At 30.9% G+C, this 22,667-nt stretch overlaps 1 protein-coding gene across 1 annotated transcript; it reads left to right on the forward strand.

Moving 5' to 3' along the window:
- Nucleotides 1-7,496: 7,496 nt before the first annotated feature.
- Nucleotides 7,497-10,429, forward strand: LOC149536066 (uncharacterized). The gene is made up of 4 exons (XM_089805286.1): nucleotides 7,497-7,682; nucleotides 7,881-8,546; nucleotides 9,706-9,768; nucleotides 9,837-10,429. Exons 1-4 carry the CDS (start codon nucleotides 7,632-7,634, stop codon nucleotides 10,092-10,094), a joined length of 1,038 nt encoding a protein of 345 aa, XP_089661412.1. The 5' UTR covers nucleotides 7,497-7,631; the 3' UTR covers nucleotides 10,095-10,429.
- The last annotated feature ends 12,238 nt before the right edge of the window (nucleotides 10,430-22,667 follow it).

The following is a 22,667-nucleotide window of genomic DNA, read 5'->3' on the forward strand; positions in this document are numbered from 1 at the left end:
TTGACTTAGTTAATTGGCCAAATCAGGATGTTTACTAGAGGTTTGGGAGTTTGTTATGTGATGTCATGATGATGTGTTGTATACAATCTTTTATACCCAACCTTGGTGATGTGTCATATGTTTCTATGATGAGTTTGATCTATTAGTGATTATTGCTTTCCAGTGTTCTTGTGTGAAACTAAGGTGAATAGTGTGACTTTTCTAGTGTAACCTTTGAGTCTTCGAACAATTATCTTTGGATAGTTTCCTAGTTGCTTATATAGGACTGAGATGATTATGAGTTATGATTTTTAAGTGATGTCATGGTTTTGTATATGTGTACTTGATTTTTCACCAGTCCTATTAGGATGATCTATATTTTTTTATTAGTGATATTTCAATATTTTATAGTTTCTTGTTTAAGAACTGATGTGTGATTTATGTTCATATGGGACCTGCTATTTTTACTAAGCTTAGGGTAGCTTATTTTTATGTCATTTTGGGAAGTGGCTTGCAATGGAGGTCAAGCCCTAAAGAGGCTGCCTAGGTAACCCATTGTAGGTTATTTCAATAAGTATTAACATTTCATTAATGAGAGTAAAATGAATAAACAAGATTCATTATTTTTCTTCTCCCATACCTTGAGTATTACTATAGACTAGGATGGGAGTAGAGAGGGTGCTTGGTTGCAACCTTGCTTTGTTAGTATGCCTTGTCAATATGAAAGTATACTAGTGTAGCATAAAGTCATTAGGAGGTAGGAGTCCAGTCAGGCTGTTAGGGTAACCTTAGAGTTGGCTCATGTGATGATACTTGCCCACTTATATAGTAGATTTTCTACGTGTTATTGTTGCCTCTAGGTTTAGATGTTATTTGTGTCTCGGTACCTTGAGTTAGATTGCTTTTAAGTTTTCCTTGACCTAGATGTTGATTTTGGCTTTTGGGATTGTTATTTTTTTTCAAACTTAAGACTATCTCCTCAATGCAATGAGAATGGACCCTTTTCAAGTTACCACAAGGTTAAGTGGTGGTGCTTTTTACTTTTACCATTGAGATTTGACAATTCGATGCCATGGTTGGAGTTTCATGTTCTATATTTCCTTTAATTTTTTTCTTATGTACTATGATGGATGGTTATACCTATTGTATTGTATTTGATTTCTTAGATCTTAAGAGATGATGTAATCTATTTTATGATGGATATTCTTTAAACCTTTCATACCCTATGACTTGTATAGTGGATGATTGTGCATTATGATTATTGTCAAGTGGCATTCAAAATAATTGTGTATTATTTAAATAGATTTGTACTTGTAGTTAGTCTTTAATGTGGATGTGTTATATACTAGTTTTAGTATTAATTAAACTTAAATGTGATTCAACATCATGGGACCCTTAAGAATTGTAATTTTTTTTATGGTATGTGTTTATGTGTATGTTATTGCTTCCGTTATATTATATTTGTTGTTGTTATGATATTATCTTTTTTTCTAAATGTTTGCCAAACTTAGTAAAACTTTAGGTTAATTTATTTTGGGTTCTCTAGTGAGACATTACATGTATCAAAATTAAAACTCCATATATATATATATGTATATGTATATGTATATGTATATGTATATGTATATGTATATGTATATGTATATGTATATGTATATGGAATAAAACATACTTTGACAACATCTTCAAAGAAAAATTAGAAACTAAAGAAAAATGAAAAATCTAAATAATGAAATGATAAAAAATGGTATGGACAATGAGAAATATAATATAGAAAAAGAATTACTAGCTAAACAAGAAGATCTTTTAGAAAAATAAGAGATCTTTTGGAGGCAAAAATCAAAAGGAAAATGGCTTGAAGAAGGAGATAGGAACACAAAATTCTTTCATAACAACACTATCCATAATAGATCTATCAACTCTATTAAACAAATCAAGGATAGAGAAGATAATCTAGTAGACGACCCTAAAAAATTGCAGAAACCTTTTTTTTATACCATGAAAACTTAGTCAATAACTATGATTTCTCTCATTGTATTAAACAAGAAAAAGTGCTCAAAATATACCCAAAGTGGTAATAGATGCTAATAATTTAGCTTTGAATAAACCTTTCACTAAAGAAGAGATTAGATTAGCTCTCTTTGAACTTAGCCAAGATAAATCTCCAAGGCTAGATGGTTTCCAGGCATTTTTCTTCCAAAAATGTTGGGACATTCTAGGAGAAGAATTATGGAGAGAAATTGAAGTAGCTAGAAATGGGGATCCGTTTTAACTGAAATCAATTGCACCTTCTTAGCTTTAATCCCAAAAAAACCAATAGCATAATCACCATCATATTTTAGGCCTATAGCACTTTGTAACACTATTTATAAAATTTACTCTAAAGCTTTGGCAAATAGAACTAAAACCTTGGCACCTAAAATTATTTTATAAGAACAAATTGGCTTTGTTCAAGGTAGATCTGTACTAGATGGAATATCCATAATTCAAGAAACTATCCATTTAGCTATCAGTAATAAAGAAACATGTATATTCATGAAACTAGATATTCAAAAAGCTTATGATGTAGTGGACTGGAGGTTTCTTTGTAAATGTTTAGAAGCCTTTGGTTTCTCTCAATTATGGATAAATGGTATTTTCAATTGTATATCTACACCTAAGATAGCTTTGTTAATCAATAGTACCCTAGAAGGATTCTTCAACATATTTAGAGGAATCTGGAAAGGGGATCAGATTTCAGCATTCCTTTTCAACATCATGGCAGAAGCCTTTGGAAGGTCAATCTAAAAGGCCCAAGCAAAAGGCAAAATTAAAGGTGTTACGCTGACAAATAACATCTCCAATATCACTTATCAACAATTTGTTGATGACACCATTCTTCCTAGTGTCAGTACTAGGAAATAAACTCAAGCCTTTAAACAAATTATTCTCAATTACATTGTAGCTTCTAGTCAGAGAGTAAATGCAAAAAAGTCAGAAATCTTCTTTATAAACAAATCAAGAGATATGGAAGAATATATATGCAATCAAATGGGATATAGGAAAGGTGCCTTCCCTTGTAAATATTTAGGAATCCATTTAGAAAAAAGAGTAAGAAATAAACAAGGATGGGATAATATACTAAATAGAATTGATAAACAAACAGAAATGTGGAAAGGTAAATGGTTAATTAAGATAGGTAGAGCAACTAAAACTAGATCTATCCTCTATGCCATTCCTACCTATCAACTTTCCTATCTACCTCTACCCAAAAATTAGAAGGGAAACTTAGAAATTTCTTTTGGAGTGGAACAAAAGATAAAAAGAAAAAAGATACTAATCAAATCGGATAAAATTTGCTACCCAAAAGATCAAGGGGGACTGGGAATTAAGAACTTCAGCTAGCAAAATGAAGCACTGGATGCAAAATTAGTATGGAGAGTGTATCAAGAAATGGAACACAAATGGGCAAAAATTATCTATAACAAGTATCTTAATCCTAATTATCCAACTTCACTATTTAGAATTAGGAACACACCAACAAGTTCTGAAACATGGAATTTCATGGTAAAGTGTAGGCCATTGATTAGTGAACATTTAACTTGGGACTTGGGTAGAGGTGAAGAGGGTCTCTTTTGGGAAGATTCATGGGATGGGCAGCCACCTCTTCTCAACTCAAATATTCCCATTAATGTCATAAATGAGCTTACAAACTTATGGGGTTTGAAGGTCTCCGAATACAAAACTATTAGAAAGATTGATGGGGTATATGTGTGGGAATGGAAAGCCTTAGAGAATGTAGATATCTCTCCTATACACAAATTAAATTTAGAAAATATTCTCAAAGAACGAATGATGAACCATGAAAATTGTAAAGATAAACTTATTTGGGGTGCATCCAAAGATGGATTATACAAAGTAAAGTTAGGATATAATATAATCATCAACTCAAATAGATGGGATAATCTTAAACTTCCTTTAGATTTATGTTGGGATGCAGCCTATCTATGGATGGCATTTTTTTATGGGCAACATCTCAAAAGTAGATTTTAACAGCAAATTGTTTTACAAAAATGCATTTTGAAGGACCTTCCAAATGTTGTCTATGTAAGGAAAATTTTGAGACTTTAGAGCACCTCCTCTTTGAGTGTCCTTTTGCTAAAAAAGGTTGGTATTGGCTTAAAAATAAGCTCGATTGGACCTCTCCTCTTTCTATGGATTTAAAAAATCATCTCAATGGTTGGCCTGCAAAGAACGAAAAATAATATTTATGCAAAATTGTGAAATATTTCTCTGGTCATCCTAATGTGGGAAATTTAGAAAGAGAGAAATAGATGTATTTTCAATAATTATGAACTTAACATGGAATCCTTTTTAAATAAAATCAAAGCATCTATAATGGAAGTAATGAATAGTTAGCTAAGGTAAATGGTAAAAATGGAAAGATCCTTTTTAGAATGGGATGGGATTATTAAAAATAAGTAGGAACACTTTATTAATCCTCCATTATTATATGAGAAGAAGGATCTTAAAGCTAGGAAAAAATGTGTATGGGAAGCTCCCCCAAAAGGATGGGTGAAATTAAATTTCAATGGAGCATCCAAACAAAACCTAGGGAAGGATAGAATAGGATGTATAATCAGATCAAATTCTGGCCATTGGCTCATTAAGAGAGCCAAACCCTTGGGAATCACTTCTAACAATATAACAGAATTAGAAGCTCTTCGAGAAGGTTTACAACTAAGTTTAAAAAATAAATTTACAAGATTAATTAAGGAGATTCACAAATAATTATCAATGCTATTAAGAAATGAGAGACACCAAATTGGGTGATGAATTCCAAACTTGAAAGGGTGTTAAGTTTAATAGATCAGTTTGAAGAAACTAGATTTCAACATATTTATCGTGAAGGCAATATAGAGGTAGATGAATTAGCAAAAAAAGGAGTTAAGAGAGAAGCTTTCATTTGTCTCTCTTCTTTTGTCCTAGATTATTAGTAGATCCAATATATTTGAGCTTATCTTCCTTATATTAGATATACTAAGTATACATGTTTTTATTTTTAATAGGACACAAGTATTTACTAAATAAGTCCAAAATATATGAGGCAAATTTCTCATTTAGTTAAGACAATATCATTAAATTAATTTGGCAAAAATCAAAATCAAATATTACTATCTATAAGTAGGAAACTAGTATATTAAAATATAAAACTTTGTAAGAAATAATTATATACCCGCAACACAAACTTTAGGAACTTAATGAATTATGATTACAAATTTCATCATATATCGATTACATTAGGAAAACTGAAATAAATCTGAATTTTTAATCATTCATGTACCTAAACCTTCTAGATATTTTAGCTCTATTCTTTATATATTAGGCATCACTCTTAACAACTATAGAAAGAGGGAATTAGTATAATTAACATGACAGCTAGAATTATATAGAGATTGTTAACTTATAACATTTACTATACATATTCATCAATCATGTAATCTAATCATAAACATAAAGTTAAGTTTAGGAGCTTCAAGGATTTTAGGGGTTTCTATTCCAGGAGTCAATATTCTAAAGATTATTAATTAACAAATATAACAATTTTTTGTTGAGTTGTAATATTGATCAGAAGGTTAGCTAAGAGTAACATATCTACCCAGAATTTCAATTAAAGGTCCCTCTGTATTCAACATGTTTTTGGATGCTTTTGTCACTACTCAGCTTTCCTTTTCTTTACTCCTAGACTATCATAGCATCATTGCTACCTACTTTATTTAGAGTAGGAAAACTTAACATTTATTTTGTATACAATAGCGAAATTTGATAAGTGGTAACTAGGGTATGACCCTTTTAATAATGTAATAATATAGGACCACAGTCTCAGGTAAGACTAGAGGGTAATATTGATCAGCAGGTTAGCTAGGAGTAACATCTCTACCCAGAAGTTCAATTGAAAGGTCTCTCTATATTCAACGTGTTTTTGGATGCTTTTGTCACCGCTCACCTTTCCTTTGCTTTACTCCTAGACTGTTGTAGCATCATTGCTACCCACTATATCTAGAGTAGGAAAACTTAACATTTATTTTGTATACAATAGAAAAATTGGATAAGTGGTAACTGGGGTATATGACCCTTTTAATAATATAATAATATAGGACCATGGTCTTGGGCAAGACTAGAGGGTAATATTGATCAGCAGGTTAGCTAGGAGTAACATCTCTACCCAGAAGTTCAGTTGAAAAGTCTCTCTATATTCAACATGTTTTTGGATGCTTTTATCACTGCTCACCTTTCCTTTTCTTTACTCCTAGACTGTTGTAGCATCATTGCTACTTGCTTTATCTAGAGTAGGAAAACTTAACATTTATTTTGTATACAGTAGTAAAATTGGATAAGTGGTAACTGGGGTATGCCTATTTTAATAATGTAATAATATAGGACCATGGTCTCGAGCAAGACTGGAGGTTTTCTTCTCTGTTATTTCCTACCAGTGTCAGTTTGAACGGAGTAGCTCTATTGTATTCTATCATTTTAATATAATCAAAAGGTTTCGGTCATTTACCAATCCAAAAAAAAATGTCAAGTTATTGTTTCCCTAAGGGCCCTTTTGGCTACAAGAATTGTCAAATGTGGCATTCATCTATGTTGGAATAAGCTCTCTTTTGGTATTCATGCATTCTTAAAATAAGTTATGAAATTATCATTTGGACCTGTTTGCTTGACCTAGAAGAGAAGTGGAAATATGCATATTCCATGTTTGGTTGCAACAATTGAAATAGGAATTGGAATAAAAAAAATTTTAAAATTTTAATAATTCAATTATTATTTTTAGTTTGGTAATATTTTAACTAAACAAGGTTTTTTATTTATAAAAATTAGTTTTTTAATCAATTTTTTAAAAAGTCAAGTTATTTTAATTAGCCTTTATTTTATTTTTCAAATTAAATTTATAAGTGAAAGATATACCACAACCTTTAAAATTCATTGAAATTCAAAGGACATATTATATTGTATATTATAATTTAACTATTAAATTAAATCAAATTATTTTAATGAGTATAAGATCAAAATTAAAATTATTTTTTTTATAAATATATTAAAGAAAATAAAAAATACAAATAAGTCAAGATCATTAATATGATATTTAAATGATCTTTCAACATAATTTTTATTATAAGACTATACACAAGATTTATTTGTAAAGATAATTTTATGGAAGTTTAGAAAAGATATCAAATTTGATATTAGTGTTTTTTGTCACTTAAAACAAAATACATATTAAATGTTAAATAATGTTGACCTACCTTATATCTTATGATGAAGAGAGAAAATAGTACACAAATGTATTTGAGTGATAAAATATAATCAAATGGCAAAGTCACGGACCGGCAATCCATCAAATTGAATTTATTAAAAATTGGAATAAGAATATCCATCATTTTTAAGAAATAGCGTAACGCTCATTTTGAAGTCAAATTAGGATGGGTGAATGCTAATTCCAATTTTTGTATTTTACAAACAAACAACAAATTGGCAAGGTATTTAAATTTTCCTATTCCCCCCAATTCTGCAACCTAAAGCTTCTCGTCCAGTCATCTATGACACCGTTTTAAAATGTTTCTCGAAAGTTTCGAGACTTCCAAATATATTTGGTGATCAGAAATTTTGTGATGAAGCCGAGTTTCAAAGAACTGTTGATTTTTTATTTTCTTTCCTTGCAAGTCTGTGAAAATTGAGCTATATGCAAATTTGAAGCTCCCGAACTTTCCATTTTAAAATTTCAGAATTTTCTTTTCTACGAGTATAAGTCTGTTCTTCATGCTGATTTTGTTAAATTGAAACGCAAATCCGAAGCTCTGGAGGTTAAAAATTTGGCCGTAGCTGACAATTTTTTCTCTGAAATTTTTCTTGCGTTTCAGAGATCGGCCGTGCTTTTGAAGTTTTTCAGCGGGACAGGATCTACGGTCAATTCAAGCGGCAGATCGTATCAGATGTCAAAGCAGCAGGAGCTTCCAACCGTTCGGAATTCGGCAAATGCTTATCTCCACCCTGCATTTGACGCATGCGTTGATCCCCGCGATCTTGAGCTCCAGGAACATGATCCAAGGCTTTTGCGCTATACAAGAACGGGATATGAGAATATTTTACCTCATTCAAAATATTACAGATCTCTGCGGAATCCATTGATAGAACCGATGAATATCGTTACTCCCTGGTCTCCGGAGCTTCAAGCAAGCCGATCGAATTCGGCAAGACCTGAATTTTTTGACAATTTAAGAAACCAGAGCTTTCCGCCTTCACCTTTCGGCACGCCGTTGCACAAACCAGTGCCGCTCTTCATGCTGCCAAAATTCACGCGTGTACGACAGGGTGAAGATGTTCTTGTACTCGACAGCTCTGCGATTAACGAATTATCAACAAATTCTTTCTCTACTCCTGAAGCTCGTCGGAAGCAAAAGTCTCTCAGCTCCGACGCCTGCGCTAGCGGAAGCACCAGCAGCTCCTCTAAGAAGAGCCTTTACAAGACCGCAATGTGCTGCTTCTGGGAAGAGCGCGGAAGCTGTCGCTACGGCTCAATATGCAAGGTTACACAACAAATTTTCAGTATTTCCTCAAAGATTTATGTAAATTTTCCGTAACTGTTTCTGATCGATCTAAATTTCTACTATATAAACAAATTCTTTAACAATTTATTTGTTGATAAGTAGGAGATAATTTCCACAGCTAGTCAAATTGTGATATGAATATCAGAATTTAACTGTGTGATTTTGAGTCAAACTCGATGACCCATATTTCATGAGTAGTGATTCAACATGAATCCATCTCTCATGAGAATAAATGGAACACTTAGCACTCATTGGATCTAGGTGATGCTCACAGGGGTGAAGCACCGGGACTTCCCGGGAGGTCACCCATCCCAGTACTACTCCAGCCTGAGCGCGCTTAACTACAGAGTTTCCTCCTTAGTTAAACCCAAAGCTTGCAACCCCATTTGCAAAACCTTCACCAAGTGTTGTGCCTTATGAACCATTCATTAGAAAGCCCCTTAAGCTCATCAATTGATAAGTAGGAGATAATTTCCACAGCTAGTCAAATTGTGATATGAATATCAGGATTTAACTGTGTGATTTTGAGTCAAACTCGATGACTCATATTTCATGAGTAGTGATTCAACATGAATCCATCTCTCATGAGAATAAATGGAACACTTAGCACTCATTGGATTTAGGTGATGCTCACAGGGGTGAAGCACCGGGACTTCTCGGGAGGTCACCCATCCCAGTACTACTCCAACCTGAGCGCGCTTAACTACGGAGTTTCCTCCTTAGTTAAACCCAAAGCTTGCAACCCCATTTGCAAAACCTTCACCAAGTGTTGTGCCTTATGAACCATTCATTAGAAAGCCCCTTAAGCTCATCAATTGATAAGTAGGAAATAATTTCCACAGCTAGTCAAATTGTGATATGAATATCACACAGTTAAGTTAAATCCTGATATTCATATCACAATTTATTTGTTATTTTATGTTATGAACTTTCTATTGATCTTAAATTCGTCTGCATAACAGATTTCGAGAGCCTCAATTACGATTTAGATTATTTCTTCGGTTATTATTTCCAGTCAGTCTAAGATTTGGCGTGTTAATTTACTGTCATCTTTACATTATACGCGCGGCAGAGCATTTTTTCGGTTTTGATATCCAATCAGTCTAAAATCTGGCGTATTTTACTGCTTTCATTACAGTTTGCGCACGGCAAAGACGAGCTGCGGACCGCGCCAATCCGCAACTCGAAGTACAAAACTGAGGTAATGATTCGCAGAGCTTTATGTGACGATTTTTCTCTTAAAATTAAGCTCCGAACTGAATTGTTCAGATCTGCCAAATTTTCGCGGCGAGGGGAAAATGCGAGTCTGGTGCGAAGTGCCGTAATATCCATGGCTTCAGTCTAACGAACAATTTCGGTGAGGATTTCAATATTTCGACAGATCTAGTGGAAATTCTGAGTGCTTCGCGAATCGATTTCGAAGAATTGCTGAGCACAATAAGCTTGACGCCGTTATCACCTGGGAATCGAATCAATCGAAAGCGCTTGCCGATATTTGAAGTGATCTGTTCAAGATCTCCTCTGTGACTCAATTATCTTTCTTCTGCCTCTAAATCATATTATTAATTTTGTTAAATTCATGATTGACTCTGCTAACTGTAAATTTTTGGCTTGGCAAAATTGTCTTTTCTATTTTGTTCAGGAAATTTTTTTTATTCTCAAATACTGTATCTTATGATGCATGAAGAGCTCCCTTTCAATATCATAGCTTTCAATCGACAGTACTACTCAGGCTTGTGACTTTTGCCCCAAAATAACACTCTTTTAGGAACTGGGCTTTTTTTGGGCATACGTGAAAGAACAATATAAATATTGTACACACCAAATATATTTCAAGAAAAAATCTCTAGTTCTCCAGATTATTAGTTTTCCTTTTTAATGATTTAAAATGGTCACGTTATAAAGCTTATTATTTGTTTTCATTTGTCATTAAAATTCAATTGTTTAATAAAATATTAATATTTGTAATGATGATTATTTATGTTCATTGTTGTGTTTGATTTCTATTTTTATTGGGATATATTAAATATAATAATAAATTTAAGTAATATATTTTTCTATAAAATTTGATTTATAAAATGTATATATTTTGATTTTATCATCATTTAGTTTTGCATGTTAAATCTTGAATATTGAATTTAATATTTATTATATAAGATGAAACATGTAGCTTTGTATTGAATCCAAATCATTTTTATAATTGCAATTCTTAATATTAAACTTTCAAAAATTTAATTCAAAATTTATCCCATCAACTTCATTTTACTAGTTATTCTAAGACAATCTAGCACATATTTGTGGGTTTAGTTGTTGTATTTAATGACAGTTAATCACTCATTTGGAATTTTTGAAGTTATCCAATGACTTGTCATAAAACATTATACTATTGAAGGATTGCATCATCACTATTGTAATGCCTAAGGTTGAGACTATAAATCAATTCCCAATATATGTATATTCATCACTCTTGCCTCTAGGTGATCCTTACCTTCCAATGTTGACATTTTTGTCATCTAAGTTGAAAGAGATTAATGGCATTGAATTGTTTCCCTTACTACTACTGCTACTAGCCTTCATCCTCTACTATATATATTCTCCCTCCTCTCCTTCTCCCTAACCATCTTAATAACTCTACCTTTATCTCTCCCTCCTCATGGTTCCACCATTCCTTTGTCTTTAGCTCCATTGTGAATTCTCTATAACCTCCTATAAACCTCTATTCCTATCACTTCAATCCTCCCTACAGTCACTTCACTTTTCCTAACTATAAACTACTCTAATTGGTTTCTCCCTCTCCACATAGCATTTATTATTATCATGCATACATTATGTCATCTAAGTTGAAAGAGATTAATGGCCTTATGTTGTTTTCCATACTACCATTGCTAATAGCTTGAAGATCCTCTACTATATTTTCTCCCTCCCTCTCTCCTTATCCCTACCCATCTTAATAACTCTACATCTATTTCTCCCTCCTCATAGTTCCACCAAACCTATTTCGTTAGCTCCTTTGTGAATTCTCTCTATCCTCCTCTAAACCTTTTCTCATATTACTTCAGTCCTCCCTACAATCACTTCTATTTTTCGAACTATAAATTAATCCAATTGGTTTCTTCTTCTCCATATAATATGTATTATTATCATTCTTGTATCATTAATAATCACATGCATATCCCACACTATATATTGAAACCTTTTACAAATATCTATTATTTTCACCCTATATGGTTTATACCTCTCAATGAGGTATGTGTACCTCCCAAACTAATAGCAGACTGTGAACATGTAGCAGTCCAACTACTTGTCCTACTACTCTTGCACCCTACATGGTATGGCCTCCACATGATATCACTTTCCTATATATGATCTAAAAACCCTTGAATCCATTGCACATATTTTTCCTCCTAAAATTGATTACATCTACATATACTCTTACCTATTTTTAAATTTCTTGCCTAAGGTGATACACTTTCTCTTTTCCCTAGTGCCTCACTTGGTGTACTTATTTCTAAATTATTCCATTTAGTATTAAAAAGAAAGTGTGTTTTCTTCAAATAGACTACACCTCTATGATTTGGGTGAACCCACAAATAGTGGGTTAAACTTTTTTGGAGGAAGAAATTCCTCCAAAATCGCGCAACAACCAAATTTCCTTTTCTTAGTTTTGACAAAAAGTATTTTTAAAGTTTCAATAGAAACAATTTAGTTTCTATCGAAACAAACAATTATTCAAGTTTCTATGAACACTTTTTGTGCCTCATAGTTTCGATAGAAACTACATAGATAGTTTCGATCAAAACTATCAAGCTCAACCAAGGTTTGTTAATCCCAATCTTGGGCTTGCCAGTTTTCATCGAAACTAGTTATCAAAGTTTCGATCGAAACTAGTAAAAAAATGGAACTTGCTCAAATATTGTCATTCCACGTGTCATTTTTGATAGTGGGGCTACAATTTTGATTGAAAATGCAAAGGCATCTGAAACTATCAGACTTTGAAAAAGGTATTATTTCCCAATTCTTTACCCATTTTAAATGATTTTAGTTCTATATATATATATATATATATATATATATATATATATATATATATATATATATATATATATATATATATATATATATATATATATATATATATATATATATATATATATATATATATATATCATGTAAATGTATATATGCATATATATACTTATGTGTACACACACACATATATGCATATGTATGTGTATATATAAGCATGCATGTACATTTTGTGGATATACACATACATTTAAAAAATTTAATGTACAGACATGAACTTGTAATATATTAAAATTTAAGTTCTATACACACACACACACACACACATGAGTGTGTTCTCGTGTGTGCTTATGTGTTTAAATCTTCACCTTACTCCTAATAATAATTTCAATGAGCTAACCCTAATATTAGTTCCAATAGGCTAGGTCATGATATGAACCCTAATATAAACTTCACCTTGATCCTCACCCAAATCTAAAGGCTAATTAAACCTTGACAAAAACCTAATCTAAAAAATAAATATAACGACAATGGTAACCCTAAATGTCATGTAACACAATGCTAACCCTTGTGTAAATTTAATCCTAATCGTAACTCTAAACATTATATATTTACCCTAGAATCGACCTTGATTCTAACGATAACCATAAAATTTAAATCATAATAATAATCCTACTTGTTTAATCTTAGTCATGTAGGGTATACCATAACCATAATTATAACTATTTCTCTAACTTTAGTATGATCCTAAACCTAAAATTATATCATTAGCCCAAAAGTTATCCCTAAATCTAACCATAATGTGAAGACTAACTATAAATTTTACAGTGATCCTCACTTCTTAACCCTAAAAAACCTAATATGAATCCTAACTAAAATCTTTTATCTATTTACACTTATCCTAAAGATCCCTAAACATTAATTAACAAGCTAACATTGATCATGATTCTAATGATATAGCTCTAAATCCTAACCACAATCCTAACTCTAAGCCTAACCATAACTATAACCATAACATAACATTAATCCTAATACTAAAACCTAACCCTAATTATATTAACTTACTCAATATTTAATGATAAATCCTAAACCTATTCATAATTCTACTAGTAACGCTAACGTAAGTCTCACAATGATATTAAACACTAATGATCTGACTATAAACACAATTATAATGCCAACCCTCACTCTAACCATAATAGCTTACTCAACATAGAACATTATATCTAAACACACTCCTAACCCTAGCCCTAAATATTTTCCTAACCCTAACTTAATGAAAATTTACCATGATTAAACCCTAATAATGACCCTAAACTCAATCTTAATACTAAACCCTAACCCTAAAATCAACCCTAACCATAAAATAAACCATAATCATGATATAAAAGTAACCTTGAATGCCAACCCTAATTAAATTAATTTATGCTATTAGGCATGTGCAACAAGAACAATATGTACTACTAATTATAACTCTAAACCTAACTATAACCCTAATAATAAGTCTTAACCTAACCCTAATGTTTTAACTTTAAGCCCAACCCTAAAATTAACTCTAAACCTAATACTAACTCTAACTCTAACCATAGTCCTAATTATTTCCCTAACCTTAGCCATGATCATGACAATATACCTATTAAATTATATAGTGAATCTAGTTCTATATTTAACCCAGTTATGTGTTAGGTAGTCCACCCATGTGGTCTAGACTCTATCTAGACTTAATTGAAGCAATTTTATGAAGTTTTTGCACACACACATGATATAATAATTGACAAAGAATTAAAATAATGGATAGGGTTCTAGAGTGAGTGTTTAGATTATCTAATTAGAATTGCAATTGGACTACAATAAAGCTTCTAAGGTTAAAGTTTTGATTACACTTTTCATGGAGTTTAGATTAGACTTTTATTAGGGTTTTATTGGGTAAATATTAAGCTTAAAAATAGGGTGAACATATATATGCACACATACAACATTCAAATTTGAAACTTTTAGGAAGTAAAACACACAATATACACATGTATATTATGTTTAAGAAATTCTATGTACATGTACATAACATATGTTTGTTTCATGTTTACATGTATTATTTAGTTTACAAAATTATAGTTTCTTAAATGTCATCAAGTACAATAAATTTCAAGTTTATTAAATGTCATATTTTAATTTAGGATGTAAAACACACATGTAGTATGTATGTTATGTTTGTTTCATGTTTACACATATTATATGTTTAATTTCATGTTTATGAAATTCTAGTTTCTTAAAATTTCATTTTCAAATAAATTTCAAGTTTATTAAAGGCCATATTTTTATTTTTATTTTAGGTTTACACATTATATACACTTACATACTATAGACATTGACCTCCACATGGAAAATCAGTAGCCTCCTATCCCCCCCGAGCAACAACCTCCTAAACCCCCGAGTAGTAGCCTCCTATTCCCCCCAAGTAGTAGCCTCCTATCTCCATCAAACAATAGCCTCCTATCCCTCTCGAGTAGATAGCCTATCCCCCTCCCCAACAGTGGCCTATTCCCATAGATTAGTTGCCTGTCCATGATTTATGATCGCACTAACTAAGAGATTCAGAGACTTCATGAATCCCTGGCTAGTGGAACATGCTCTACTGTTAGAGCATCTTACAGAACCTAACATATATTAGAGATGAGATTCATGGTGTTTCCCTATATTCTACACATACTATATGTATTGTCCTTCACAGTAAGAGATGAGAGGTCTCTTCAAGTCTTTCACTATAGCAAGTATAGGGCTTAGTGCCCAAAGAGAAAATAAAGAGGGAATGTTTCCCATATTATGTTCCACTAAAGTAAGTGAAGGGGTCTTCTCCCCTTAAGTGTACAAATCCATAGATGGTTGCACTTATATACCCACACATCCTTACTGCTCATGGTCATTATCCAAATAATGACCAAATTTCACTCTATTTTGCATGACAACTTTATGTTGAGGTTTGCTTAGGCAAGGTGGTGAACTACATTGATTTACCATCACATTTAGGATAGGGGTGTGGTAGACTAGTTAGTAGACTAGTTGACTTACCATATAATAGCTTTCAATTGACAATACTACTTATGCTTGTGACTTTTCCCCAAAATAACACTCTTTTAGGAACCAGGCTTTTCTTGGCATATATGAAAGAACAATATAAATATTGTACAAACTAAATATATTTCAACCAAAAATCTCAACTTTTCTAGATTATTAGTTTTCTTTTTTAATGATTTAAAAGGATCATGTGATAAATCTTATTATTTGTTTTCATTTGTCTTTAAAATTTAAATTTTTAATAAAATATTAATATATATAATGATGATTATTTATGTTCATTTTTGTGTTTGGTTTCTAATTATATTAGGATGTATTAAATATAATAATAAGTTTGAGTAATATTTTTTTATAAAATTTGATCTATAAAATGTATATATTTTGTTTTTATTATCGTTTAGTTTTGCATGTTGACTCATGAATATTAAATTTAATATTTATTATCAAAGATCAAATGTGTAGCTTTGTATTGAATCCAAATCATTTTTACAATTGTAACTCTTAATATTAATCTTTCAAAAATTTAATTCATTCTTTATCCCACCAACTTCATTTTACTAGTTATTTTAAGACAATCTAGCACATACCTATGGGTTTAGTTGTTGTATTTAATGACAGTTAATCACTCATTTGGAATTTTTGAAGTTATCCAATGACTTGTTATAAAACATTATACTATTGAAGGATTGCATCATCACATATGTAATGCCCTACTAGGGAACCCTTGGAACAAAGGGGTAAAATATGCACTTAATTATTATTTTTAACTAATGACATGAACCATTTATATAGGAGTGTCAAATAACTCTGCCAGCGAACCCTTGGAATAAAGGGGTCAAATATGCACTTAATTATTATTTTTAACTAACGATGTGAACCACTTATGCAGAGCACCAAATAACCATATGATGTAGTCAAGGTTAAACTTGCTAGTAGAGACTCATACTAATTGCATGAACATGCACAAGCTAGTAGAGATTCATACTTATTGCATTAACATGCATAAGCAGAAGACTCACACTTGAAAAGGTTCCAAGAAACCATAAACTAAAGTATGAAAAAATATAGTGAGCAATAAATTATAATTTAGGCCTTAATTTTATAAATATAGTGGAAGGAATGACTAAGGTTGAGACAAATCAATTCCCAATATATGTATATTCATCATTATTGCCTCTTGGTGATCCTTACCTTCCAATGTTGACATCCATTTCATCTAAGTTGAAAGAGATTAATGACCTTGAATTGTTTTTCTTACTACTGCTACTACTAGCCTTCATCCTCTACTATGTACCTTCCCCCTCCTCTCCTTCTCCCTAGTCATCTTAATAACATATCTTAATAACTCTACCTCTGTCTCTCGCTCCTCATGGTTCCACCATTCCTTTTTCTTTAGCTCCATTGTGAATTCTCTCTATCCTCCTCTAAAACATTGTTCCTATCACTTTAATCCTCCCTACAAACACTTGTGTTTTCCTAACTATAAATTACTCTACTTGGTTTATTTCTCTCCACGTAGTATTTACTATTATCATGCATGCATGTCATCTAAATTGAAAGAGATTAATGACCTTGTGTTGTTTCTCTTACTATTATTGCTAATAGCATCAATCCTCTACTATATCTTCCCTATCCCTCTCTCCTCATCCCTACCCATCTCAATAACTCTACCTCTATTTCTCCCTCCTCGTAATTTCACCCATCTTCTTCCTTTAGCTCTTTTGTGAATTCTCTCTATCCTCCTCTAAATCTTTGCTCATATAACTTCAATCCTCCCTACTATCACTTCATTTTTCCTAACTATAAATTACTCCTATTGGTTTCTTTTTCTCCACATAGTATGTATTATTATCATCCTTTTATCATTAATAATCATATGCATATCTCACACTATATATTGAAACCTTTTACAATTATCCAAGGTATTTTTTAGTGGCTAATATTCATAAATTGGCTAATTGTAGAAATTTTTGGCTAGTAATTTGGCTAATAATTTAAGATTTAACATAACCTAAATCACCATATTTTTATAAATTCTAGCTTTAAAATATTTAAAATCGCTCAATAATTTATTTTATTAAAAAAATTATGTTCAAAGATTTGCCATAATATTCAATATATGATTAGATTTGATTCACCTAAATATTATATATTATTAGCAAATTTAAAATTAATTCACCAATCATTATCATAATTATTAGTTACTTAAGGGATATGTCATGAATATTTAGTTTTCACTATTGATTTAAAATATAGTGTAATGATCCTTATAATAATCCATGATTTAAAAAATATTCAATTTTCATTTGTAATATTCTATGGTGATTAATGGAATTTCTATTATTATTGAGATTTACCAACAATTTCTATACAAAAATTATGATTCCAAAATAATCACCAATATAAATAAGATTTAAAATTTAAAAAAATTGAAAGATTCATGAATATTAAAAAAAAAAAAAAATTCTTCAAAATAATGAAAGATTCGCCAATATCTTATATCTTTTTTGGAGGGGGGTTTCTTAAAGAGTACCCTACAATTATCTATTATTTACACCCTATACGTTTTATAGCTCTCAATGAGGTATGTGTACCTCCCAAAATAATAGCAAGTTGTGAACATGTAGCAATCCACCTTCTTGTCCTCCTACTATTTCACCCTAGATGGTATGGCCTCAATATGATATCACTTTCCTCTATATGATATAAAAACCCTTGAATACATTGCACATGTTTTCCCTCCTGATATTTATTACATCTACATGTACTCTTACCTACTTTTAAATTACTTACCTAAGGTGATATGCTTTCTCTTTTCCCTTGTGCCTCATTTTGTCTACTTATTTCCAAATTATTCCATTTACTATTAAAAAGAAAGTGTGTGTTCTTCAAATAAATTACACATCTATGATTTATGTATGACACTAGTAAAAGTTGGGAGAAAAAGTGGAGCACAAGTGATAATTAGAGATAGTTATGTAACTAGCATGATTCTTGATCCATGTTACATACTATAATAACTTGTATGAGTAGTTCTAAATGTAATCCAAATAATGAACACACAACTTCTCATAAAGGATTTGGAAAGAACAATCAGGATCTAGACCAACCAAATCAAAGTCAATGAGTTCAAGAACTATTGGGATCTAGATCAAGAAAAGCAAGGTCAATGAGTTTAGGATCACTGACAAGATGATCATTTGATGTCAAATCTAACAAGATCATGATTATCACCAATACCATGGGAAAGACTTGAAGGGGTAGTACACCATGATCCATGGGATAATTAGAGAGAGCCAACAAAAAATATAAATATGATGGGGGTATTCTAAATGCCACTTTGATCAATATATATGGCAAGACTATATTTTTCATGCTATGAGAATTGTGATTATGATAATCTATGTGATGTATTATATAACATATACTTGTACATCATAGAAATTATTAACACTATTATTTACCCAACCCTTCTCCCTATTCTATTAAGCGTGCTTGCATAAATTTCATGTCAATATAAATGATTCATCAATTTAGAACTTAATAAAAAATAATCAAACAAACAACCAAGATAAGGAAATAGAAAGTCTAAGTGTTCATATAATTCAAATAAATTAAAATATGGTAAAATATTTAATTAGTATGATTTTCAATGTGACCGAATAAATGAGTTTTCATTCAAAAACCCAACATCATAATAATTATTCCATGAGTAACCCATGTGAGAGACATATGGTAGAGATAATTGATCCTTCAAATGTCATCAATAATTTGTACTAGATGTAGATGGTGTGGACCATTGATACCCCAAATTTCATGAATGATCTATACAAGAGCTAGATGATGCTTGAGCCCCATATGTTTGTATTGATCTATGAAGTATGGATACTCCCTATGGCTGGTACCCTCCTATCTAGATATTATAACAATGAGTAGAAACCTTGAGTATAGTGTGACTATGTTGTATTGTATCAAACTTCATACATTGTTCCACACAATGAATGATCTCCATGTGTATTGCATCTTGCATGTTGTGTGCATTTTGATGAGTTGTACCATCTCTCAAGTTTATGCATTGATGTGTGTGTGTGTGTGTATGTGTGTGTGTGTGTGTGTGTGTGTGTGTGTGTGTGTGTGTGCCCCATTTTTGCAAATAAAAATAAGCAATGATAGCCATTCTTTTCCCATGAATGACAACTTATCTTTTAATGTTTGAATTGAATGAAATATAATCTAATGATAATCTACATACTAAAATCCATTATAAGATTGATATTTTGAACTCTTTTTAAAAAGATCACTTTAAGAGATAATTGATAGTGTTCATTTCATTAAAGAAATAATAATTTTTATACTAATCACCAATACGATAATATATAAATTTCTTCACTTCTGTAATATATAATATTCTGAATTGTAGGAAGTCGATGCCCAGTACCTACATTCTGCATAAAAGATGAACATGTACATGTATATAAATATATCTAAACTAAATAGGCAATGACAGGGAGTGGTATATTGTGTAGATCCCGATTAGTAGGTGACAACGACTCCCTCCCTTAACCACATCAAACACATCAAAAAGAAAAGAAAATAAACACGCACCATACACATGCAAGTATAGAGTAAGTACCCTAATAATAATAAGTCAAACATCAAATGCTCAAATAAAATAATGCATCGTTATGAATATGAAGTAATCATTATTAAAGCATCATTTGTAATTGCTCTGAAAGAAATCACATTTATTAACTACGAACCGTTAAAGCATCATTAATGTGCTAGTAATCATAATCATCAATCAACATGTGATATATAATCAACTAAGTAATTCTTTATTGATATACACGTAATCCAAGTCATGAAATAATTTCATAATTATAAATCTAATCCCCTTGAAACTAACACATGCATGAAATAGGCATAAATGAGTTTGGTAAATATAATGGAAAGGAAAACTATGGGTGGCATTACATATAACATTGATTTCAATAACATAATTGCACCAAATTGTAGTGTCACAATTTTATACATGTATTCTACACATAGTCAAACGACACCATGCAGTTCACTATCCAACTACAATATATCCAAAATAAAAATATAATTTAAATTCAAAGCATGGAACCTTCTTTCTTTTTGTGATTTGGATTCAACTACACAAAACCTCTTCTTCAAGCCTTTCACAAAAAAACATAGATTAGTCTTTCTACCTTCACATACATTCGTTGTAAATGCACAATGTCAATACAATTCTTTGTATCAAAATGAACAAACTATATCAACACTTGAATGAAAAAAACAAACCAAACATTTTCTAGGAATTTGACACAAGAAATGTTTTCATCTACCATGAGAAGAGGCATTTGACTATTATGACTTTTCAAGCAAGATAGAAATCTTCACAAACTTATTCATATATTTAAGAACCTAAATTTCTTTATGCAAAAAGACTCATCTTCTTCAACATGAGGAAACCCAATGTTCTTCATATTCAAAGACCAAAATACATCTTCAATACATGAAAACAATGCTTATAAAATAGCCATCCTTAAACATCACATGCTAAGGGATAAATTAAGCTTAAAAAATAAGTCAACTTGGACTATTTAACACTTTTAGCCTAGAAATTAAGCCTTAATGTATGGTGTTTAAGCAATCTACTATAAAACAACCCTCCAAGATCTAATAATAATTGTATCAGACACACAATCCATCCATCTTCCCTTATTTCATTATCCAAAATAATCCAATTTAAAGAAGGTGAGTACTGAAATGTAAAATACATAAAAATAAATAAATAAATAAGAAACATGTAAAGAATGACAACGAATTACTTAAATGCACTCTTAGTCCGTGATGTCTAATTATACATGAATTGGTCTACACACTCAACACCACAAGTAAGCTTGCTAAAGTGGAAGTGTTTTGGCCACCGACGTCTAATTGTACATGAATTGGTCTACACACTCAACACCACAAATAAGCTAATCTTGCTAAAGTGGAAGTATTTTGGCCTTGTTAAATTTAAGTTCATTATATTAGAAATGTTTTTTCCCCTCACAAGTCATGTATATAGAAAATATTTCACAAATAGAAAATAGAATTTAATCATGCCAAATGTAGATGATTTTTCCAAGAATATAGGAGAAAAGAAAGGAAGGAGTGTACAGATATAATCTTGAGTGGTTTGAGCGAATCACATCCCATGCTCGAACCCACTGCTTTAAGAATTTGGGGTCATGGTAATTGATAACTGCAAGAAGAATTTGGTATGAAAAAATCATAATATTCATTACTACAATTCAAAGCAAGAATTCATTAAAATATCCATCGATAAAGAAATAAGAAAATAAATCATTATTAAAATTTAATAAGAATGTATATATTAAAATTTAATCAATAACATATTTTAAAATATATAATGTGATAAATATTTATTGATTTAGTTTTATACGAAAAATATTAACAATTTGTTTATAATGGTTAGCTAAAATTTAGTCGAAAATCATGTAATATGGAGGAGTCTCTCATAAAAAGGCTCTATAGCACAAAACTAATTGAGCTAATTAGTTATTGATATAAATAATTTGTATCATATAACAAATTAATAAATAAATATAGAATTTTAGAAATATTGAATTTATGAAAAAATAGATATTTGTGATTGGTAGAAAATAATATAATTATTGGACTAATAGATGAAAAGTGAATGCAACAAGGCAAGTTAACATATAATAATAATTAATCTTTAATAATAATAAAAATTTCAAATTCATGAAAATTCTGTGATTTTTTTCAATTTTTTTACTGTTTTCAACAACAAACTATGTAGAAAAATTTCAAAAAAAATCCATAGACTTTAAATTTTGATCAACGATATATATATATTTTTGGTGTAGAACTTAACCACGTCCAGGAGCTCATGAAATCTACATTAAATATTTGTAGGGACGCGGTAGAATCATCACACTATCAAACCCTTGTCTACGGTTCACAGAG

Source organism: Cupressus sempervirens, chromosome 10, assembly GCF_028749045.1.
Source record: "Cupressus sempervirens isolate cs-2001-9-10 chromosome 10, ASM2874904v1, whole genome shotgun sequence".
Lineage (NCBI taxonomy): Eukaryota > Viridiplantae > Streptophyta > Pinopsida > Cupressales > Cupressaceae > Cupressus > Cupressus sempervirens.